Here is a 25,177-nt window from a genome sequence, read left to right on the forward strand (position 1 = left end):
CATGGCATCGTGGTCAGAAAAGATGCTTGAAATAACTTCTGTCCTCTTAAATTTGTTGAGGCTTCTTTTGTGCCTGAGTACATGATCTATCCTAGAGAATGTTCCATGTGCTTTTGAAGAGAATATATATTCTATTTGAGAGGGACATGATGTCCTAAAAATATCAACCAAGTCCAACTGTTCTATTGTGTCATTTAGTTTCTCTGTTGGCCTTACTGATTTACTGTCTGGAAGATCTGTCCTACTATGATTGTGTTCCTATCAATTTCCCCTTTATATCTATTAGTATTTGCTTTATGTATTTAGGTGCTCTTATATTGGGTGCATATATGTTAACCAGTATAATGCCCTCATCTTGTATTGCTCCTTTAATCATTATATAGTGTCTTATTTATGGCCTTTGTTTCTAAGTCTTATTTTGTCTGAAATCAGTATTGCTACTCCTACTTTCTTGTTGTTTCCATTTGCATGAAGTATCTTTTTCCATCCTCTCACTTTCAATCTATATGTGTCCTTCTCCCTAAAGTTGGCCTCTTGTATGCAGCAGATTGTAGGTTCTTGTTTTATTATCCAGCCTGCCACTCTGTGTCTTTAGACTGGAGCATTCAGTCCATTGACATTTACAATAATTATTGATAGATATGTGTTTATTGCCATTTTGAACTTAGTTTTCCAGTTGATTTATTTCCTCTTTGTTCCTTTCTTTTTCTTTTTTGTGGTTTGATAATTTTCTTTTGTATTATCTTGGTTTCTTTTTGGTTTTTGTGACTCTGTTGTATGCTTCTGACTTGTGGTTACCCTGTTTTTCAAGTATATTAACCCATTACTATATCTGTTTGCTTTAATAGATATGAGTGATGATTTTATATAGGATCAGAAGCCTGCCATTAATGAAGAAAGAGCATTTATTAATTAAGAAATGTGGTATCTTAGGAAAAGAGATGTTTTTATCACTTTTTTTTTTAAAAAAAAAACCTAAGAAACTTACTTTGTATTAAATTCCATTTTAAGCTCTTTACAAATATTAATTCATTTCATTCAAATAATATTTCTAAGAAGCAGTAATGGTATTATTCCCATTTTACAAGACTTAGGGAAAACTTAGGAAATTTGCTCAAAGTCATAGAGGCAGGAAGTAGGAGAGCCAGGGTCAGAACCCACACAGTTTGCCTTCGTAGTCCATGGTCTAACTCAGCATGCTCCACAGCCACTGCAGGATGGGCCGCGTCTTCAAACACCTGTTTCATCTTCCTGGGGGGAAGATCAGTTATAAATCCAAATGATTTCTGCTGACTTGTCTGTTTTCAGCCTTGATTCATGTTCCCCTTCTCTTCTAAAGATGATTTCTGAAATTTAGTTTTAATGAAGGATTGATTGTAAATGTTAGCCTTTGAGTTAAGAGCAAAGTCTATGAGTTGGAGAACTCATAAACTGCCAGTCCCATTGTTGAAATAGATGTAAGAGGGATAGACAGCCAAGAGAGAGATGATGTCTCAATCAAAAGAAATCTAAATTTAAAACTTAAGGTCCATAGTTATATGAACAGGAGCAATGTAGAGATTAAATAGGAACTTTACTGGTAAAATATAGGGTAATGACAGAAGTCTCAAAGAATAAGACTTACTTAAAACTTACAAAAAATAGTCATCATCTTAAAACATAGGTTGTACATAATTTCTTAGAAAAGCACTTGGGGCTATTCTGGAAAATCAAACCTATGAATGCATACACACCTGAAGAAGCCACAAACCAAAATTCATTTTAGAGATTAAAGTGGCATTAAACAAGGTACATTTACAGAGACATCTACCAGAAACACATTCATTTTCTGTACTTTTTAAGTAGAGAAATACCTAGATATGACAACAAAAAAGAAACAAACCAAAAACTGAATCCCTAAATTCTATCAAATCAGTTTAGTAATCTGACTTGTATTCCTTGCCAAAAGCATTTTTGTTTTCAGTAGTGTTCTGGAAGGAGTAGTTTGATGGTGACCTGGGGTAAAGAGAAGGTTAAACTAAGAAGAAGTAGCTGTTACGGTTTCTACTACTACCAACACCCCACCCCTCGGAGAATGGAGAACCATAAAAGGGCATTAAGTTGTTGGTTTTATTTGAAGCAAAGAGAGGATTGTAAGAATTATCAAAGAAGGCTTAAATGGAAAAACAAACTTTAAAAAAGATGAGTCCTCTGCATCCATGTAGTTCACTGTCAGAAATAATTGTTTTTCCCCCTGTCCTTGCGGTTTTTAGTTTTTATGGTTTTATTCAGTCATATTTACAGTTTTGGCCAAAAGCGTTTAACCTTTGAGAAGCCAACTAGGTTCTGGGAAGAATGCCTGTTCCAAACTAGGCCCAGCAAGAATTGCACAATTCAGTGTATTACTGAGAGGCGAGCTCAGCACAGGACTGACAGCTACTTTAAATTGAGGAAAACAAAGGAACATTCCAGCAGCCAAGTAGCTAAAAAGAAAGCATCAAAGGACATCTGTAGCACAACATTTGATTAAAGAACAACAACAAAAAACTGTTACGAATTACTTGCAGACACAAACCCAAACAAAATATCTGAGTCCTATGAAAGGTCATCAATGTTAAACCCATGCAGCTGGCATATCTGGAAAGTGTCTAGCTTCCCAAAACCATGAAGGTAACAACCGGACCCTACTTACACAGCATCTTAGATGACTGGGGAAGGTATCTGTGACTGATCCGAGGGCCTTTGTTCTGTTTAAAATGAGACTGAAGGTAGGCTTTATGAGTCTACATAAGATGAATAATAAGATGATCCCAAATTGTTTACCTAATCATACGTGGCCCAAAGTACTAGGAAAATAAGAGGAAAGCAGTTATAGTGAAAGGAACCCTAAGAGCCATCAGAAAACTCTTTGCACAGTAAGCTCAGCTTATTCTAAGTAAGTCTATTTTTTTTAGTTTCCTTCTTGTAAGATGTGGTATGACAGTTGCTTTGAATTTCTTGGAACAAAGGCACCAAACAGCAGAGTACAGGGAAGGCAAAGAACGCTGAATTCTGAGAATAACCCACAACCCATTTTTGAGCAAGGGCAGATTTGTATGTGTCTTATCTTAACTAATCTCTAATAACGTTTCCTATCACTTAAGATACTTGAAAATACTTTCTTAATCAGGTCCCCATCATGTAAACTATCTACTAAGAAATAGAGGTTCATTGTCGTTGTTAACAGGCCAACAAAATGCCAGAAAGCACTGGCAGATGAGAGCATGAGCAGGCAGTTATGTGTAATTAGTCATTTAGGAAATTGAACTGAGATCAAACCTGACTCTCTAGCTTGACAGTCAAAGCCGCAGAGAACCCACAGGTGTTCCCATGTCCTGAGCTGCTAAGGCTCATATCCTCCCTGTCGGGGGACAGGGGGACTCACCCTGTGGAAGAAGAGGCATTCCTCTTCCCAGATACTGCCTGATTGCAACCGTTGTTTCTCAATACAAACCGCAAAAAGCAGGCTAGAAGTGGGTTTCGGTAATCCTGCATCACAGCCAGGATGGCTAAGTCAGTATCTGGCCTCTGTGAAGGGCCAGCTGTGAGGGACGAGACACAGACATCTCCAGGGAGTTCTGCTCCTCAAGTTTTCATGGGGGCAGGAAATATTTACTAATGCAGCACGGTAGCTCAGCTCCAAGTAGCTGCGTGTCTCCAAGCCAGAGGACGCACAGCACCCTGGCCTAAGGCCCTAGAATGACCCGCTGCTTGCATAAATTGGCCCGAGGTCCGCCTCCTACACAGAGCCCTTTGGCACAGTACAGTCCCCGCGAGGCCATGCCTCTTAGCCAAAACACACTCAACATTTTCCTAGTAGGGAAGAAAGTGAGATGGGTCAGGAGGTAAAAGAGAACAGCTACGTTTTCCACTGCGGCACCAAGAAGACCACACTTAGAGAAATTGAACAATAACCTTTACTATTATTTTGCATCCCAAGCAACTCTAAAACCTTAGAAAACAACCAGCACAGTTCTCCCACACCTCCTCAATAATTTTCCTAACATGTGTCCAATTCCTGGAGTCCATCCTCCTCCTATGGGAGATGCCTTCATATTTTAAATTACACTAAGTGGATAGCAGGGATGTTTTTGCTTCTCTTCTTTGTTTATCCTGTCGCCTGATCTGTGGTTGATTCAATCAATATTCCGTACTCTCAGGAAAGATGTGACCCAGTAATTGCTGGTCATGACTTAACTGTAGCACTGATTCAGGTAGTCTTTTCTAAAGAGTTGCATTTTATAAAGTCTAGGAAGATAACATACTTATTGGGGTCACTTCTAGTTTCCCAGGAGCTTTATATAGAAACCTGAAGAAACATGTAAGCTCAGTGAGTAGATGTGTTTACTTAAAATATTTAAAATGTAAAGTTAGTATGTGGGCAGAGGGGAAAGAAAGGCTAAAACATATCAATGGTGCAAATATTATTTGTAGTAGTTTGCTAAATCTCTACAACATGTTAAGATCACACATTTGATAGCTGGTAATAACAGTACAGTCCTCAGAGGGTTATGGTGATGACTAAAAGAGACTATATATAAAGTGCTCAGTAAAGAATTTATCTTGTAAGGACTTAACCAAATACTGTTACTGTGATAACAATGAAGATGATGGCAAAATATTTATTCTAGAGAGGCTACAACTCTCTACCTATCATTATTTCATTCACTCTGATTACCACACCAAAATAGGGCCATTCTATTTTAACCTAAGGAGATTTATAAAAGGCTCTGTTCATAGTTCAAACACTTGAAAAGAGAGAATCAAGAAGGCAATTCTAAGAGACAGAATCGGCAGAAAAGTGGAGCAGAAATCTGCCCGGAAAGAGTTAGTCAACCTTGTGTTTGGCTACAGCAGAAGGTTTAAAAATAATCATCTTTTTCCATATTTAAACTATTATCCATTTATTTTCTCGGGAAACTAGAAAGCGAAAACAGAGTAAAACCATACTTGAACCTATCCAATGCTGACTTTATTAAGTTGGCCAGTTGAACTATCTCTAATCCAAAAAGTTTAATTAATAGCAAGGTTGAATATAACTTTTGGATAACAAAATCTCCTTTAGATCTTAAAAGCATTTTCCTAGAAAGAATCACTGTCTAACAGTCTGCTAAAATTTGTCACGATACCATCTATAGCTAAGATAAAATATGAAAAAGTAAATTCTGTTTTAATGAAATACATATTTGTATAAAAATGATCTAAGAAATCTATTCCAAAAGCTTAATATTTTTTCCTATTTTTATTTTTGAAACTGTGTTTATTTCAAAATTCATCTTTCAGCTTCACCTCTTATCTGTGCTTGTTTAAACATTGAAAAGTATATTATGAAAAAAAAAAGCCTTTTTTTTTTTTTTTAAAAAAAAAAACCATGTAGTACCCCCTTGGGTGATCCTGCAAAAGGTAACAATGGTGATGACAGTAAAATAACACCCTTGCCATATCAGATGCTATTTATTTGTACTGAGGTAGAATTGGCATATAACACAGTAGTTTCGGGTGTACATCATAATGAATCTATATTTGTATACACTGCAAAAAATCAGCAAAATTTGTCTCGTTAACATCCACTGCCATACATAGTTAACAAAATTATTTTTCCTGTGATGAGAACTTTTCAATCTGTAACACAGTGTTCCTAACTACAGTCAATCCCCGTGAGTTATTTCTAGAAATTTGTAGCTGTTGACCCCCTACAACCATTTTGCCCACCACCAGCCTCTGGCCATCAGCAATCTGGTCCTTGTAGCTACAGCTCCTAGTTGTTGTTGTTTTTAAGATGCCACATATAAGTAAGATCATAATGGTATGTGTTTCTCTGTCAGACTTACTTCAATTAGCATAATGTTCTGAAGGTCCATCTGTGTTGTCTCAAGTGGCAGGATTTCCTTCTTTTTAATGGCTGAATAATATTCCCTGTATATCTACACCACATCTTCTTTAACCATTCGTTCATTGATGGACACTTGCATTGTTTCCACATCTTGGCTATTGTAAATAATCCTGCAGTGAACATTGGGGTGTATATATCTTTTCAAGTTAGTGTTTTTGGTTCCTTCAGATAAATACCCAGAAGTGGAACTGCTGGATCAAATACGGTAGTTCTATTTTAATTATTCAGAAGCAGCCATACTGTTGTCCATAGTGACTACCAATTTATATTCTCATCAGTAGTGCACAAGGTTTCCCTTATTCTCTACCATCTCACCAAATGACTTGCTATTTCTCGTATTTTTGATAATAGCCATTCTAACAGTTGTGAGGTGGTCTCTCATTGTGGTTTTGATTTGCATTTCCCTGATGGTTAAAGATTTTGAGCACCTTTTCAGGTATATATTTGCCATCTGTATGTTTTCTTTGAAAAAATGTCTATTCAGAACCACTGCCCATTTTTAATCAGATTGTTTCTTTGCTATTGAGTTAAATGAATTCTTTATATATTTTGGCTATGAATCCCAATTTTCATATATTTTCTCCCATTTGGTAGGCTGCCTTTTCATTTTATTGTTGGTTTCCTTTGCCTTAAAGATGATTTTTGGTCTGAAGTAGTCGCACATGTTTCTTTTTGCTTTTGTTGCCTTTGATAGTGCGGTCAAATGCAAAAAATCATTACAAAGACCTTTATCAAGGAATTTACTGCCAGTGTTTTCATCCAGGAGGTTTATGGTTTCAGGTCTTCAGTCTAAATTATTGAGTTAACTTTTGTATATGGTATAAAATAGTGGTCCAGTTTCATTCTTTTCAATGTGGCCATCCAGTTTTCCCAGCATCATTTATTAAAGAGTCTGTCCTTTCCCTATCATATATTCTTGGCCCCTTGGTCATAAATTAATTGATCATATATGTATGGGTTTATGTCTGGGTTCTCTATTCTGTTCCAATGGCGAATATGTTTGTTTTTGTGATGATACCATACTGCTTTGATTACTGTAGTTTTATAATACAGTCAAAATCAAAGAGTGCAATGCCTCAAGCTTTGTTCTTCTTTCTCAAGATTGCTTTGGCCATTCTGGATCCATTGTAGTTCCATACAAATTTTAGGATTGTTTGTTCTATTTCTGTGAAAAATGACATTGAAATTTTGATAGAGCTTGCACTGAATTTATATATTGCTTTGAGTAGCATGGACATTTTAATAATAATTCTTCCAATCCATGAGCACAAATATCTTCACATCTATTCATATTTTCTTTGGTCTCTTTCATCAGTGTCTTACAGTGTTCAGTACACAGGTCTTTCACCTGTTTTGTTAAATTTATTCCTAGGTATTTTGATGCAGTTGTAAATGGGATTCTTTTCTTGATTTTTGATAGTTTATTATTAGTGTATAGAAGTGGAACAGATTTTTTATATTACTATTCAATACTGCAACTTTACTGACTTGATTGTCTGGATCTATCAGTTTTTTGAAGTGTCTTTATAGAGTTTTTGATACCTAAGATTATGGCATCTACAAATAGTGACAGTTTTACTTCTTCCTTTTAAATTGGACGTCTGTTTTTTTCTTGCCTAATTGCTCTTTCTAGGGCTTCCAATACCATGTTGAATAGAACCAGTGGGAGTGAGCATCCTTGTTTTGTTCCCAATCTTAGAGGAAAAGCTTTCAGCTTTTCACAGTTGAGTGTATTAGCTGTGGGCTTGTCATATAGGGCCTTTATTATGTTGAAGTATGATCCCTCTATACACACTTTGTTGAGAGTTTTTATCATGAATGGATGTTGAATTTTGTCAAATGCTTTTTCTACACTGAGATTACCATATGACTTTTATTCTTCACTCTGTTAATGTAGTGTATCACATTCATTTTGTTAATGTGTATCACACTGATTTATGGACATTGAAGTATCCTTGCTTCCCTAGAATAAATCCCAGTTGATCATGGTGTAAGATTTTTTTAATGTATTGTTGAATTCATTTAGCTAATATTTTGTTAAGGATTTTTGCACCTCTGTTCATCAAGGATATATCATCCTGCGGTTTCTTTTCTTGTGGTGTCTTTGTCTAGTTTTGGTATCAGAGTAATGCTGGCCTCATAAAAGTTTGGAAGTGTTCCCTCCTCTTGTATTTTTTGGAAGAGTTTGAGAAGAGTGGTTGTTAATTCTTCTTTAAGGATTTGGCAGAATTTACCAGTAAAGCCATCTGGCCCTGACTTTTGTTTATTGCAATGTTTTTTTTATTACTGATTCAATGTCCTTCTTACAAATAGGTCTGTTCAGATTTCTTGTTTTTTCATTAGTCAATTTTGGTAGGTTGTGTGTTTCTATAAATTCATCCCTTTCTTCTAAGTTGTCCAAATTGTTACCTCTTATCCCTTGTAATTAGTTATGTCTCCTCTTTCACTTCTGATATTGAGTCAGTCTCTTTCTTGGTGAGTCTAGCTAAATGTTTATCTATTTCATTTTTTCTACTCTGATCTTTATTTCCTTCCTTCAACTAATCATGGGCTTTGTTAGTTCTCGTGTTTCTAGTTCCTTGAGGTGTAAAGTTAGGTTTTCTGAGATTTTTCTTGTTTCTTGAAACAGGCATTTATTACTGTAAATGTCCCACATAGAACTGCTTTTGCTCTGTCCCATAAGTTTTGATATGTTTACATTACATTTGTCTCAAGGTATTTTTTAATTTCTCTTTTTTATTTTTTGACCCATTGGTTGTGTGGTAGCATGTTGTCTAATCTCTTACATATTTGTAAACTTTCCAGTTTTTTTCTTTTAATTGATTTCTCATTTCATACCATTGTGGTTAATGATTTTAGCCTTCTTATACTTAAGATTTGTTTTGTGGCCTAATATATGCTCTGCCCTAGAGAATGTTCCATGTGCACTTGAGAAGAATGTGTATTCAGTTGCTTTTGGATGGAATGTTTTGTGTATATCTGTTATTTAAGGCCAATATTTTAATACTGATTTTTTTGTCTAGTTGATCTGTCCATTAATGGAAGTAGACTATTAAAGTCTCCTACTGTTATTGTACTGCTGTCTATTTCTCCCTTTAGGTTTGTTAAGATTTGCTTTATATATTTAGACAGTCCAATATTGGCACATAAATATGTACAAATGTTACATCCTCTTGTTGGACTACTTTAGTTATTATTACTTTTATCTTTTAACTTTCTAGTAGCTCTATAAATGATTACTCTACCACATTTACAACACTAGACTATTCTGAATTTTACTATATATTGATCTTTACCTGTAAGATTTATGTTCATATGTTTTCCTTTTACTAATTGGTGCCCGTTCTCTTCATCTTAAAAAAGGTCAGTCTAATGGTGATAAACTGTTTTGTTTTTGCTTGTCTGAAAACACTCTTTATCTCCCCCTCAATTCTGAAGAACAACTTTGCTTAGGTAGCGTATTCTGGGTTGGAAGTTTTCTTTCTGCATTTTGAACACATTGTGCTACTCCCTTCTGTTTTGTAAAGTTTCTGCTGAAAAATCTGCTTATAGTCTTATGGATGTTCCCTTATATGTAACAAAGTGTTTTTCTCTTGCTACTTTTAAGATTCTCTCCTTGGCTTTAAATTTTGAGATTTTAATGATAATGTCCCTTGATGTAGATCTCTTTGGGTTACCTTATTTGGAAATTTGGGAGCTTCCACAATCTAGATGTCTGTTTCCTTCCCATGTAAGGAAAGTTTTCTACCCCTTTCCCTCGCTCTTCTCCTTCTGGGGCCCTCATAACATAAATGTTTGTCCACTTGATGTTATGTCATATGTTCCTTAATTTATCTTCACTTTCTTTTTATCCCACTACTCTGATTGAAGAGTTCCACTGCCCTATCTTCCAGTTCACAGATCCTTCCTTCTACTTGATATAGTCTGCTGTTGAATCCCTCAGGTGTATTTTTCAGTGCAGTTTTGTATTCTTCAGCTTTGTGACTTCATATTTGATACTACTGCATATTCCTATCTTTGCTGAAGTTCTCACTGTGTTCATCCATTCTTCCCTTATTTTGAACTATTTACCAGGTAAATAATTTATCTCTGCTTCGTTAAGGACTTGTGTGTGTGTGTGTGTGTGTTCATTTGGAACATATTACTGTTTCTTCAATTTCCTTGACTCTCTGTCTTTTCTTCTATGCATTAGAAAGAACCACCACCTCTGCCAGTCTTGAAAGAGTAGCCTTGGGTAGGAGATGAACCTTACCATTCAATCCTGCCTGAGTTCTTGGTTGTCTCACAAACATTTGTGATTATTCAAGCAGCTTATTTTGTTTCTTGTGGCTCTCAGTATTTGAGGTTATGCCAAGACCTATCAGTGTTCCTAAGAGGAGGATCTCAAGTCAGCACCTAAAGCCAGGATCATTGGAAGCCAGACCCTCAGGCAACAGCCTTTAAATATACAAATACTTTATACTCCTATAGGACCCTAAGCGTAAGTTCCACCAGCCACCAGGGCCAGGCAATCTAGTCTCGGGGTAGCAGTCACAAAATCAGGATGTCAGACAAGGGTACAAGTGCCTTCCAGGAGATACCATGATCTGTAGCAAAGCAGAAGGTATAACGATGGCACCCATGGACACCCGTCCCCAAGTGCAGCTCTGTAGGCTTCTACATTGTGCCAAATCGGAAGCCTGCCCCTCAGGTCAAAGCTCAGTTGAAGGAAATAGGCATCGTTCACAAACACACTGGGGGTGCATTTTAGTCTTCTGTCTGTGCAGTGCCCTGGGAGTGCTAGTCCACCAAGGACTGTCTCTCGATTTGTTACATCCCATGGGACCTGGGAATGCAAGTTCTGGCCAGCAGAGCTAGGCGATCGTGGAGCATTCCCTGTATGGCAGCCATAAAAACTGGTCACCAGATGTGTGTAAAAGCTCCTCTTCAGGAGATACGGGTGCACGGGAGCTTAGTGGAGGGAGAGCGTGAAGATAGTGCCTGCCCTCTGAGGTCGCTGGAGAGGTTTACAGCAGGCCCTCAGATGTGTGTTTCATTAGAAGCCTGCCTCTCAGGGTGCAGCTTATGAAGATAAGCTAATAGTTCTCTTTCATAGACTTCCTTAGACTGTTGCCTCGGGTTGTGTCCTGGGGGTGGTAGCCATTTAAGGAGTCTTTCTCCATTGGTGATAGTCCTGTGGGACCCTTGAGTGTAAGCCCTAGTGGCGACCAGAGCCAGGTGATCTAGAGGTGTCCCCAGGGCAGCAGCTGCAAGAATCAGGACGCTAGAGGAGGGCACAAATCCCTCGCACTGGGAGATTCCAGTGCGCTGGAGGGTGGCAGAGGGGTGAGGAGAGCTTTAGTAGGCCCCTAGGTGTGTGTTAAATCAACCCCTCAGGCTGACTTTAAGCAAATAAGGCCCTTTCACATAATGTTTGGCACTTTGCAATTGGCTGTCTCTGTACCAGTCCCCGGTGACAGGTGAGGCCCAGCACGGGAGCCCTTTAAGAGCTGTTTCTCGGTCCCTAGCCTTGTGGGTCTTACTGAAATGAGTCCCAGTGGTTTTTAAATCTAGATGTTTTGGGGCTTGTCTCTCCAGTGCAGGTCTTAGAAGTTGGGGACCCGAATGTGGGGTTTAAACTCCTCACCCCCTCAGAGAGAAGCTCCAGGTTTTGTGCTTCCTTCTGATTGTGGCTCACTGTACCAGGGGTGGGATTAATGGTGACATTATGTGTCAGCCTCTCATCTGCTTTGAGGTAGGATTTTTTTTTCTCATTCGCCTGATGTGAGTTGCTCAGCTAGTATTTAGGGGTTTTTGTTGTTGTTGTTTTGTTTTTTTTATATTAGAGGAACTTGTCCCATATGTAGCTACAGATTTTGTGTGTCTCACCTCCTCCCAATGTCACCAACTGGAACAAAAGTCCCCATGTAGAATGTTTTCAGGCTAGCATCAGTGACTATTACAGAACTCCCAGGCTTGGACAGGTCACCTGAGACAGGAGGTCTGCATGGGAGCACGGGAGTAAACAAACACAAAGGAAGCTGGCAGTATTCACAGCCCTGGGATCAGGCAGCTGACGGGCCCAGCAGGACGCACAGGCCTCTTGCCGGCAGGAGGAGCCTCGCTTGAGATGTGTGCCCCCAGCCCCCACTGATAGAAGAGCCAGGCTCCCACCAAAGAGGCACAGCAGTCCGCCAGGCACCACAGGCAAGATGAAGGGGAACAAGCCAAGGGAAACGTTAGGGTGAAATGAGACACCAAAGCACATTTCAAAGCTGTGCACAGGAGGTAAATCCTCCTATTTATGGAATTAACTTGTGAATCGATGGCGTTGTTACTCTTTCGCCATCGCTCTCCCGCCACCCATGTTATCTATTAATACCATCTGTTTTTTTTTAAGGCACCATCACAGGTCTCAATGACAGGACAGCATGACATTGAAATTATAAGGTATAAATACCCGCACCTTCAGTCAGTGTATAAACAACTCCAGAGCCAAGAAAAACCTATGAACTTGTTATTTGCAAGTACTTTAAAATAAGAAATACAGATAAACCTGGTTTTCCCCTAAAAAAAATTTTTTTTGTAGCCTTGCTGTAGTACTTTAAATTGTAGAAAAGCCAAAAATAAAACGCCTCTTAGCTGTCTCCCAATCCTCTGCACTCCATCAGGGCCACCTCCCCGCCCAACTGAGGTTTTGTGGAGTCATTACCTTCTCTGCCCATTCAGGCAGGCCAGTGCCGGAACTACCCAAGGAAAGGTTGCTGGTGGTTTTTGTTTTTGTATTTGGTTTCAACAAGGCTTCTGGCAATAGGAAAATAACACTCTTAGGGGCACAAAAACAAAGACGTTCCAATTTATGATCATCCTGCCATCTTCAAGAGTGGTACAGACAGCCAGCTATTCTCCTGTTGATTAGGATCTGGAAAATTAAAGCCTATTTTCTAGTCTTGACTCTGTCGCTAGTGGGCTAAGTGACCTTGAACAAGTCATTCTACTCTGTATCCAGATGCATATAGTAAGGAGGAAAGTGATCTTCAAGTTCTTGAGTGCTAAGTTTCTATGATAATCTATCATCTATAAATAGAATTTCAAATCTAACTCAGGGTCTTCTTAGCCTTGAGCAGAGGCATTCCTGGGCTTAACATAATATTCAAAGCACAAGGGAAAGTTAATTAACGTTGAATACAGGTTGACTCCAAGCTGGCTAAGTCCCAGGAGCAGAGGGTCAGATGGCTCGTGTTAGGTGAAGAGAAGGAGCCAGGCAGTGGGGAGGTTGTATGAAGTACAAAGGCACAGAGGCGAAAATATGATCATTTTAGAGCAAAAACTGGCTCAGTATTGTTGAAGCAGGAAAACCAGGGAGAAAGCGTTCAGTTTTCCATTGCAGAAATGAGGAGGCAGGATGACTCTGAGGAATATTAACTAGGATGTGCAGGAGTTGATAAGACCCTGGATGAGGCAGTGAGGGGAAGAGTCCAGTGTGACTTTCTGGTTCTGGAGCCATTTACCAAGGAAGAAAAATTGCTTGTTTTTCCTGCAAAATATTTTAAAACTTAAGTCTGAGAATATTCAAATGGTGATGTCTAAGAGGTGGCTGAAGACACAGGTATGGAGCTTGGGAGATGGTTAGATCTGGGCTAGGGAGTGAGAGGCAGCTGAAACTCTTGGAGTGAATAAAATTAAGTTGCCAAGGGAGAATGTCCCAAAGGAAAAGAGAGGAGACTTAAGGGAACAACACTTAAGGAAAGGACTGAGGACTGAACCAGGGAGGAGAAGCTTCCAAAGCACCTCCGTTTCCTGGAGTAAGAGAGAAAACTTTTTCAAGGAGGTTGTGTCAAATACTCTATTTAGCCAGAGAAATGTCAGTGATGTAATAGAGATGGAAATGAATAGCAGTGAGATGAGAAGTGACTGAAAAGTGAAGGACCACAAATGCAGATAGCCTTTCAAGACATCAGTGAAAGGAACGAGAAACTGTGAGGAAGAACACAAGGGGATGCAGAATTGAGGAAGGAATAACACACACTCACTCATACAGAGTGTGAGATGGAAGAGAGTTACAACAAATGTGCAGAGGGCTGCACTTCCAGTGAGTGGGTGACAGGACCTGCAGGGACAGGATGCTGCTACAAGGGAAGGGAGACGTCTCTTCCTCTGAAATAGGAGGTAAAAGGAGGTCCAGATTTAGGTGAGTTTGTGGGAGAGGCTCGGGTAGGGAGACCCAGAGGAAATGCTGGGAGCCCTGCTGAGACAGGAGCTACAGAGTGCACCCGTGCTGGTGGCAGTGTCCTGGGACCGAAAGCGGGTCCGCTGCAAAGAATGAATGAGGGACACAGGGAAGGTATGAGGGATTGTGAGAACCAAGTTGGGACTCAAAACCATACACGGGTGGTGACAGGTTTCTTCAGCAGTGCTCAGCTCTGTGGCACAGAGAGGAGGTGAAAAGACAATCTAGACTGGAGGTTCTGAAAGGCAAGTATGTCAGAATGACAAGGTCCCAAGCAAGTTAGGAGACTCATCAAGAGGTCCAAATCCAAATAATATCTATATACTGGTATTTTTATATACCAGTATATAAATATAAAATATATAGGAGGGAGGATATAGATCAAGTGATAGAGCGCATGCTTAGCATGTATGAGGTCATAGGTTCAATCCCTAGTACCTCCCCTAAGAATAAACAAATACTAAATAAACCTAATTACCTCCCACCACCAAACCAAAATAAACATACATATATATACACCATTATAAATACATAATGGTCACCTGGGGCTCAAGAACTAGTATGTTCATACTCATTTCTGACTAAAGGTGTATATTTTTTAAAGGTAGCAAAAAATAATCAAAGGCACTAGGTTAAAAAATAAAATGGGATTGCTCTGTAGAATTTAGCGCACCAGCCTGGGCCCACGGCAGGCCCTTAAAAAATACCTGTTGACTTGATGGAATGGATTTGTATGGCCTGAGGCCAAGATTACTTTAGGTTTTACTTCTGTCACTCCACAGAACACCTTTTGTTGGAGAGCTACCACAGATGTTGAAAAGTTCTTTTTAACATAACTACTCTTCTGTCAGTCCAAAATGCAATTTCTGCATCCCTCACTGAGCATAATTATTAGGGAAGAAATAAACTTCAACTTCTAGTGTCAACTTTAAATTACGTTATGTTACAGGGATGTTATTCCCCAAGAGGTCCAGTTCCTCCAGTTTGATTTCCCAAGAGAAGTCAGAGCAGAAATTTAGGCAGGTTTAATATATCTGTGGAAAACTAGCATATTAATCCATTTTGCTCTTTTCTTTCAATTATCTTCACATTTCCCCCAAACTCCTGATTTCTCAATCTTTAGGAGACAACTACTATTTATTTGTGTGACTCTTTTTCCCTTCAAATTAGGAAACAGGATTACTTACCCTGAACTATTTTATGATTATTCATTTCTTTTTCTTCTAATTGTCTCGTCTATCCACTTGCCAGGACATCTACCGCCTTCCAGTTTTCCTTCGGTCAAGTGTGCAAGAAGTAGGGAGACACCCGATTAGCAAGGGCCAGAGCCCACGCTGTGCTGAGTATCAATTAGAAACCCTTCGAAAGATTAGTCTGAAACACATTTTTCACTAGGTTGTTGACTTTGATTTTTTTCCTCTGTTTTCTCCCATACTTATTTATGGAGAAGTACATTAACATTACCCAAATGGTGGCAGGTAAAACCATGAAGTGAATTTTCTCCATGCCTTGGTAAAAGAATATCGTTAAAATGTAAATACGAAAACAACAGTTACTTAGGAATTTACTACTTAATATAATTTTTAAATTCTTATAATTTTTAAAAAGATGTTTACAAAACAAGTATGTTGCCAAGAAATTTACACTACGAAGGAGGCTAGAGTTCTTATTTATTTGCATGTGCCATGGACACAGTATTTTTAAATATGTAAAATGAAATATAAAAGATTTCAGTGGAAATCAGTTATATTGAAACAGGTATCATAACATTTAAAGGTAAGGTATTTAATAAATGTGCTTCTTTTTTAAATACATTAAAAAGATCTAGTGATGATCTGATAACTACTATAATTTTGGAGGGGTGATTAGCATAAATAATATTTCAGGAGTTCAACAACAACTATAATATAATGTAAAAAATCAGTGGCAAAGTCACAGGTACTCCTAATGCCACTTAGGTTTATTGCCTTCATTTATAATTGAGAGAAATACTAAATTTTACTTAAAAGCTAGTCAAATTAAGTTGAATTTTTTTTCTCTCAAGTCATGGACTCCTCCCAAAACTAAGAACCCCATGAGAATCTAATTCAGTCTAGGAAAAAGTCATTGTCAAATATAGCTCCAAATTTTTATGTCTTTGAAGCTATATACCCATGCTTACAAACATACAAGCTATGAATTAAACTATCTAAAAAGAGTATTAAAACATTATTACTGAAAATGTCATGAATCTCTGCCATTTGAGTTCCTCTAAATTGCCGTAAATTGTTCAATGAAATCATGTAAAATATCTAAGTGAAATGAGTGAGAAGGGAGAGAAAATATGAAAAAGAAATGAGGGGAGGGTGTTAAAAGACTTACAGACAGATGGACAGAGATAGAGAAGGTGTGCTTTGAAGTAATGACCAAAATGAGGCACCCCAAACTCTGGGCTTGTAGGCCAGTTCATCAGAGATAGAAGCTTCTCTGACACACATTTTCAAAATATACCTTCCCATAGATCAGCTACAAAACAATGTTTTGATATGAAAAGAAACCTGTAACCGGGTCGTCCTGGGTTCTCCATCATTGGAATGAGATTAGATAAACTTCAGGGTGAGAGTACACAAAGCAGACATAGTCTTAGACTTGTTCTTTCAGAACCTTCTTTTTGAAAAATTCCATGTTCAAAGTTAATTTCCCTCTGACATTATAATTCTCTATTCATAAACATCTTAGTGTCTATTTAGCCAGTAAAACAATAGAGCTTTTATGTGTAGAGAGATAGCAGTTGGGGGCACACGAAGGAATTGAAAGAATCCAGTAATAAAACACTGGGGAAAACGAAAGAAATTTATGACAGCACCAGAGACAACAATAAAAAGAATAGACTATCATCAAAACATTTTTAGTTAAGGACAAAGGAATGTGAGTATAATCCAGTTGGGCTCAAAATTTTGAATTTTCTCTTTCCTCCAGATTGTCAACAGGCAGACCATGTGGCATTGGGACATGAATTAAGGTACGGATTATACATTAGTATTTTCTTCAGTTCATCAGCTTATTTAAATCTTTTCATTCTTCTAGCCTCAAAAATGGAACTAATCTTTTAACAGGTGAAAAACACTTTAAAGAGGTAAAACTGAGGCTAAAGTGAAACACAAAATATAAAGAAAATGTTTTGAGTTATCACAAGCATCTAAGATAAAGTTTTACTGTAGGTAGTCCCCTCAAATATTTAAAGACAAATTATATTCAATGAACAATGCTATTTTTCTTGTGTATACACTTCATAAACTACAGGAGACTGATGAGTCATGAGCCCATTTTTGTCAGAAGATTCAAAACATCCTGCACATTCTGTATCTCTTCCCAAAAACTTCCTCCTTTGAGAATTGTAGTATTATGCAGTGTCTAGTGCTATTATTATAACTATGAAATAATCTTTGAAATCCTTCTAAAAGGAATGGAAACTTTTAGTGTATTTTACATCATTCCAAATGATAAAATATTTTCTTAGATGAAAGGGTTTCAACACTCAATCTACAATGTCAAATCCTAGTGGTTATTTGAAAGCTTTCCAGTTAAAAAAATAGAAAGTGTCTCCTATGTGTAAGTCTTCTAGAGAAGGCACTATAAAAGATACTCATTCTTCTAATGATCTAAAAATCTGAGAGGGATGATAAGATACAGATATCAATAACAACAACATACGGCACCTTGTAATGGACCTCCTCCACTTCACCTACTCAAAGACATCTTTGTCCTGCATCATCAATCTCTTCCCCTCTACCAGGAACACTCAACCAATAGATCCCATTTCTAAAAACATTCCTCCTTAGCTCACAGACCTTTTACTTTAAGAACACTCCTTGAACATAGTAGCTTAGACTTGCAATCTTAATCAGACTGTTGTCCCTATCACAACACCAAAAGTATGATGGTTACCAGTGACCTTCACAGGACAGTGTCAGTGATCACTCCCTTGATCGTGAAACACATTCTTCATTTGGTCTCCAAATTATCTTCTTTGGTTCCTTCTCCATCCCTGACTCTTCATTCCATTTTCCTCATAGTATTAGACAGGTCCAGAGCTCAGTTCTTGGAATACATCTAGTTTACTTTCCGAGCAGTAGTTCTGAACCCTGCATGCATATTAGAATCACATGGGGATCTTCTAAAGGATGCTGATGCCTTGGCCCCACTCCATTCCAAATGAATTTGACCCCCTGGGAGCTAAGCCCAGAGTGCTATTTCACATTCTACTCTCTTTGCCCAGGGTCCAGGATTGAGTACCCCCATCCTAGGTGATGCCATCCACTGAACGTTTAGCACCCTCATGGCTCACAAAACATCTCAGGTTTCAGGCCTTTCTGCTGACCTTCAAACTCCTCTATCCAACCACTTACTTCACATCACCACTTGGGAAGATAATGGGCACCTGAAATCCAGCATGTTCGAAACCAAGCCCTGTTCTTCCATCTCCATGAATGGCACCTCCATACTTTGAACTGCTCAAGTCAAATAACCTGGAGTCATCGTTAAGTCCTATCTTTCTCTCACACTGATACATCATCCTTCAATAAATCTTAGTCTGCCCTCAAAATACATCCATATTCAACATCTCACCACTGCCACCCTGATCCAACCCTATCATTTTCCAACTGAAGAGTCACACAGCAGGCCCCACTTCTTTGGTCACTGTGTACATGTAGTCTACTCTCAGAACAAAAGGCAAGTGATGCTTAAAAATGGTAAGTTAGATTATGTCACTCATCTGCTCAAATCCCAGTCACTGGCTTCCCACCTCACTCAGATCAAAATCAAAATCCTTACAGTGGCTCATCAGCCCTCCCTTCATTGTTTAGTCTTAGAGATACTTGGTTTTAGAATAAGACATCTGAAGGTATCCAATGTTTTTGGTTACCTTCAGGAACAATATAAGAGCTAAAAGGATTTTGTTAGCACCTTAAAAACCTGAGAGAAAGAATCATAACTGTTGTTGGATTCTCAAAGAAGCCCATGAACCAAAAATGATCAGAATCATTGTGTAAGAGACTGTCATAGTTTACCTATAATAAATTAAAGAGTTTTGATTGTCTTAACCTTTTTAAGCCTTTGCTTGTGAAAGTAATTCAGTGAAGAGCAGGCCACATGAAAACACAAATTTACTTTAAATATGTTTTAAAATTAAGCTGCTAGGTTCAGTAGTAGTTTCCTTACTCATATTTCCTACACTTTTCTTCTAACTCTGCTGGTTTATATTCTATTTCCTTTATTAGTCTATTTCTTAGTCATAGCTTTTATGCATAGTATAGTCTAAATTCAATTAAGGGTCTTATCAATCTAAAATGTAAGAAGCTGTCGGCTTTCATCAACTTGTGATCCAAAATGCAAGTCAGGAATTTGGAACTCAGAATCATAAATGTCTGCCCTGTCATTATCTTCCATTCAAAGGCAATGAATGCCCCTGGAATGAGGTGGCAGTGAGGACTTGAGATAGGCTTTTTAATCATTTTAAAGGTTACATTTCCTCACACCAAGTCATTCTGTAGAAGTTACTCAAAAAACTTCCAAGATTAATCAACTACACAACCCATACAGAGTGGAGTCACCTAGGTTAACAATTCAGTAAATGCTTCTCTGGTTGCTCAATTCTCCTACTTTGGTAATAGATGTGCATTTGCATTATTCAGTGTATTGAACTCTAGATCTAGCCTCTATAGCCTGGCTTGTCAAGAAAAGTATCATCATTACCTTCTTAAATCTTCCAAGTTTCTTTCCTGGACCCTCTCTATCCAAATATGAACATACACAACTTAAAATAACCAAAAGCAAAACAACCTCCTTGGACCCACACTTCAACCCTGGACTTTGGCCTTTCTAGAACTATTGTCATCAGTCTGTTTCATCACATCCACAACCCACATCATTCTGGCTTCTTGACAAAAATGGCTCTAACTTTTAGGTCCCCAATGACATCCACATTGTTAAATTCAACAAAATTATTTAAGTACTCATCCATAGCAGGTGCAGTCCACTTCTTTGACTTAGAAGCTATTTATTCCCTTGTCTCCATGACACCACCCTCTCCTGTTTGTTTCTTCTCTCACTTTTCTTACTGGTTCCTCTTAGCCATATCATCTTCCTCTTCTATTTGCTTTCTGACCTCTTCCCTCTCTTATCTTATCAGTGCCATGGCCTCACTCTGACTTATTCTATCTGACATCACCTCTGGAGAAAAGTCTGAACTTTCCACGGGATTGTCTCCCAAGTGCTCAAGCTGAAACCACACTCCCATCCCACCAAACTGGCTGGCCTCCAGTGATTCCTGAGTCACTCAGTTCTCAGCCATCTGACCTTTGCTCTTAAATCTCTACTTAAGAAAACTCACCCAGATACAGTTTCAAAGATCCACTCCAAGAGAACAAATATAAGTAGTAGTATGCTTGTTTCTAACTCCTTCCCTCAAGCGCCATTTGTATGTTTCCAAATGTTCTTGGATTGTGTATAATCATTTGAAACTGAACAGGTCTAAACCTCAACTCATGCTCAGCCTCAAACTCCAGCTATTCTTCATTTTCCCAGCTAAGTGAACTAGACAACGGCAGTCCTGCTCAGGTTGCATATCCGGCTGCTGCCCCACTTCTATTCAGCTTTAGTCAGGAGCCAGGACCCCACACTCAATCCTGAAACCCTAAAGAAAACCTTCAGGCCCTTTGCGATCCAAGGGTGGCACAACTCTTGGGGTTGAGAACACACTTTAATCCTAGAGAGAAGCCTGGCTGCTGTACCTAATGAAACCCTGGATATATTAATAGGGTCATTAGATTTATTCAATCCTTCTTTCCAGTTAGCCTATTATCCTAAAGCTGGGTTTCTAAATAGTCTCTACACTTGCCACCCCCACCCCGCACCCGAAAGCTTCCTGGCCAACCTATCTGTGTCTCCATTGTTTTATTTCCTCCCCACCCATCTCCTGAGTGAATGCTAAGCTCATTTACATTCTTTAGAGCAGTGGTCTAAGCTGGTCTGCAGAAGCAAAACACCAAAGGTGGAATCCATACCCAGCGGGTGGCTGTGTCTCTTTCTTCTTCAACAGGACCTCCACAGCTTCAGCAATTATAAAAGAAGTGCTCTGAGAGTTGAGGCATGTTTTGAGATGTCTGTTTGAAACATCAAATTATATCTATTTCAGAAACTTGTAAAATCTTTGCTTTTCATCAAATGGATGAGTATGAGAATAATGCACTAAAGATCATAAATTAGAAAGCGAACCTATTTTCCTAAAGTTGAAAGGAAGTGCATTTAAATATTTACTTTTGGCCCGAAAGTAATACTTAATCACTTATAACAATTATCTACCTAAAGTATTTATAATTTTTCAAGGACAGCTGATTCACTCTTTCAAGTAAATAAAAAGCAATGATTTATACTTTGACGTGGTCAACTTTGTTGCCCCGCCGGTGCTCCACACACCCCTCTCTTTGTATTATTGTTGTTCCATTTAGCTTGTTGGCTGAGCAATGAAATTTATTAAAATCCTGTTTTCCAATGGACTGGCAAATATTGCATCAGAAAGCAGAATTCTAAACCTTTCTCCCACACAATTATTCTGACATGGAACAGAAGGCATGGTGCCTGAGAAAACAAAACAAAACTCGTCATCCAAGCAAATTAAGAATGTTGAGGAATGCAACAATCTGTCTTGCCAAAGTCACAGCAAATTTGCTTCTGGAAGCTCAGATTATAATACCACAGTCACATCATGAAGTCCTATTATTACCCCTTTCCACGAAAATACTAGTACTTCTATAAGAGGAGATTTTATGGGGGGAGAGGGGAATGAATAAGATTTTACAGTACTCCTAAAACTACGAATGAACCATTCAATTCCAGTTTTATCTTTCTAATTTTTTTTCTCATTTTAAGATTTGAGAATGTGTAGTTGACTGAAAAACCGTATGGAATAATGACAAAACTTGATGTGGTTGGAAGGCAGGAGTTTGAAGTTCCAAGCCTGCCTCTGCTGAGTTTCTTTTATCTTCCCACATTATCTCCCTTACAGATTTCAACGATTCCTGAGGTTTCAACCACAGGCTCTATGGAATGTTACAGAGTAAGTGTCGATGTTCTCCAATCCATGTCTTACCTGCTTCAACATAGACTAAACACCATGACAAGCCAGGCACTAGACTGTGTGCTTCAAGTTAAAAGATGACTAAAACAGGATCTTTGCCTTCTCTGAGACCACATCTTAGCACAGGAAGACAGTAACAGGCAAAACAGAAGTATCATTTTATATTCAGAGAAGTCCAAAGTATCTGGCTGTGTATCTTCAGAAGCACAGGGCCCCACAGTTAGACTGCCTCTGGATTGGCCCTTTCCAGGCTCACCTCTCCTAACCTGACTTTGCAGCAACAGCAAACTCTTTATGGTTCTCTGAACAAAACACACTATTTCATAAGCCTCCTTCAGCCTTGAATGCCTCCTTCAATTCCTTCAGGTCTCCATCCAGAAGGCTAATATTCCTGACCCTCCCTGCCCCGTGTGTCCTTCACAATGATGGTAGTAACAGTCGCTAATCCTTACCAAATACTTCACCTTAGCCAGGCTCTGTTCTAACCCAACTGAATGCAACATCAACTCATCTCCTTCTCACAATAATCCTGTGATACAGGTAACTAATTCTACCCAAATTTACAGATTAAGACATTGAGGTACAAAGAGGTAAAGTAACCTACCCAAGGACACATCATGGATTCAAATACTGGCTGTATCGGTGCCCCAAGCCGACTGGTTCTAAACTCTGTAATCTAGGCTTTACTGCATCTGTGATTAAAAACGAGACTGTTCCTAGATACTGCCCTGTGTGCAGCGCTCCTGACTCTTTTTCAGCAGTTATGTTCAATGAGCTGCTGGGACTGGATATTTACGTCCCTGTAAGTACTAAATACATATATCCATATGGAATGTCAACTATCAGATATTCCTAAAATGTATAAAATCTCTTCCAAAAATGTCTTTTTTGAAACAATTTTTACAAAAGCATAACTACAACTGGAACACCTAAGATCTGTTAGGATTTACTATTCCTAGGATAAGAAGTGTGTCTTAGAGTCTACTGAAAACCCTTGGCAATTTGAAAATTATAGTATAGTTTAGTATCATAATAATTTCAAAGGTCAAGAATCCTAAAACTCTCCACCTGGGTGATACAATCAGAAAATTGAAGTATATATAAAAATATCTAATTATACAAAATAAGTAGAAATTTATTAATTGATTAATCTTTAAATAAAATGTACAATATTTTCCAACATGGTTATCTTATCCTCTGTTGCATAAAAGGAATTTTTTAAAGAACTTTTTTTAATGAATATGAACAAACATTTTATTTGCCAGTGCTAGTTTCAAGGAAGTAGTTTGAAATAAAACATTGTAATCACTTATTAACTCATGGGAAACTCTGTGAAGCTATTGTGCTGGGCACTACTGTAAATTAAAAAAAAAGATTCAGCCCCAGTGTAGCCTCTTCAGGAATCTATGGCCCAGTAGGGAAGGGAAATGAACACAGAATACAGGTATGAGAAATTTTTTAAATTTTCGGTGGGAAGAGCTTAAAGAAGGCAAACGTACACTAACTAAGGAGATCCCTCATGGACCAACTGACTTTGGTGGGTTCCCTTACCCTCTCTGGGCCTCAGTGTTCTCGTTTATAATTATCTAATTACATATAGGTTATACAATCGCAGTGCTGTTGGGAGGGTTAAATGAGTTCATGTGAGTGAAGCAGGTAGAACGGTACCGGGTCCACAGACTGAATCTACATAACTAACTCTCCGAATCAACAGAGCTTAAGAGAATCTGATCGAACACATGGCCATTGGTACTCAGGCTCTAAATAACCCACAGTTAAAGACATGAAAAAATGTCACTAACCTGCTGACTCAATTCTATGACTGGGTCCACTCCTACCTCTGTATAAGCACCGGACACACATCTCAGCTGTGTTTTCCAAAACTGGTCAGCAAAACAGCCTGTAGTGCCTTTAATGGAATACTATTAAATAGTCACATGTTTAATTCTATCATCTGAAGCAGAAAAATGCCCTTCTAGTTGTCAGTATTATGTGCAATAATACAAAAATCATAACCACAAGCACCATTTATCTAGAAAACAAACACACGTTACCAAACTGGGCATGGATGGCTGTTGTCGAGGTTTTTAGCGAATGTTATTTTGCTCCTCATTTGCCACTGCTGCTATATAAAAACAGGCCTAAACAATGAAGATTTCAGAAAAATGTGTAACAAAAAACTCCATAAAACTGCAAAAAGTCTGCTAATTAAATCTCCCCATTGTTACTGTTTTATAAAAAATAATTTCTATCCATTTTTAATAGCATCACAAATCAAGCCTGTTTGGACACGCAGGCCTCCTGGAATCCAGATGATACCTGTCTGTCAAAACCATTTCTGCCATTGTCCCTGTTCTACTCAGCAGGTGTTCCGTCTTTCCTCACCCAAGACTCACAGAGTCTGTAGAGCAAGAGACCCCACAGAATCTTGGAACCAAACCGAATCTTAAAGATTTCTAATCCAGAGCATTTCCTAGAAAAGAGCAGCCCCAGAGAAACCCTAGTCTCCCAGCTGGCTGGTAGCAGAGCTGAGATCCTTTTCCTTTGCATCTACCAACTACCAGCTCTGTGCTTTTTTGTTTGTTTGTTTAATGACAGCACATTGCCAGAGAATAAACTTAACTTCAAAACCAATAGTCAGAAGAAACAACGTTTGAGGGCACAACCTTAAACAGTAGCAAAAAGCATCAAGACGTCTAACTTTGAGAAAATATGACCTAGGACAATGGAATTTTCATCCAGATTCAAGCAACCACAATAAAAGGAACCTACCATTAGAAATAAATTCAGACATGGTATTTAAAATATGTTGAATTAAAAATTTTATAAAAAATTCCATAAGCTATTTCAAGTTGGATTGATATGCAGATGTTATGATTCTTTAAAATTTGTAAATATCAAACAGAAAATTAGAAGTTAGTGACATAATAAGAAAAGT

General features: G+C 38.3%; 1 protein-coding gene across 7 annotated transcripts in view; it reads right to left on the reverse strand.

Moving 5' to 3' along the window:
- The window catches only part of MDFIC (MyoD family inhibitor domain containing), a 95,323-nt gene that overhangs the window by 10,693 nt on the left and 59,453 nt on the right, over positions 1 to 25,177 (reverse strand). The window contains exon 6 of one of the 7 annotated variants that reach the window (XR_004321370.1): positions 21,167 to 21,265. The exons of 2 other annotated variants lie outside the window; for them this stretch is intronic. Coding sequence is in view for 4 of the 5 variants with exons in the window: in XM_032483652.1 (XP_032339543.1) it covers positions 15,325 to 15,395 (71 nt within the window). In the remaining variant the exon portion in view is untranslated. Of the gene's footprint in view, positions 1 to 745; positions 1,252 to 2,671; positions 2,727 to 15,307; positions 15,396 to 21,157; positions 21,266 to 25,177 lie in introns of those variants that run through there. 4 more of the 7 variants (XM_032483653.1, XM_032483652.1, XM_032483655.1 and 1 more) reach the window with 4 other exon arrangements.

The sequence above is a fragment of the Camelus ferus genome, chromosome 7, assembly GCF_009834535.1.
Source record: "Camelus ferus isolate YT-003-E chromosome 7, BCGSAC_Cfer_1.0, whole genome shotgun sequence".
NCBI classification, from domain to species: Eukaryota; Metazoa; Chordata; class Mammalia; order Artiodactyla; family Camelidae; genus Camelus; species Camelus ferus.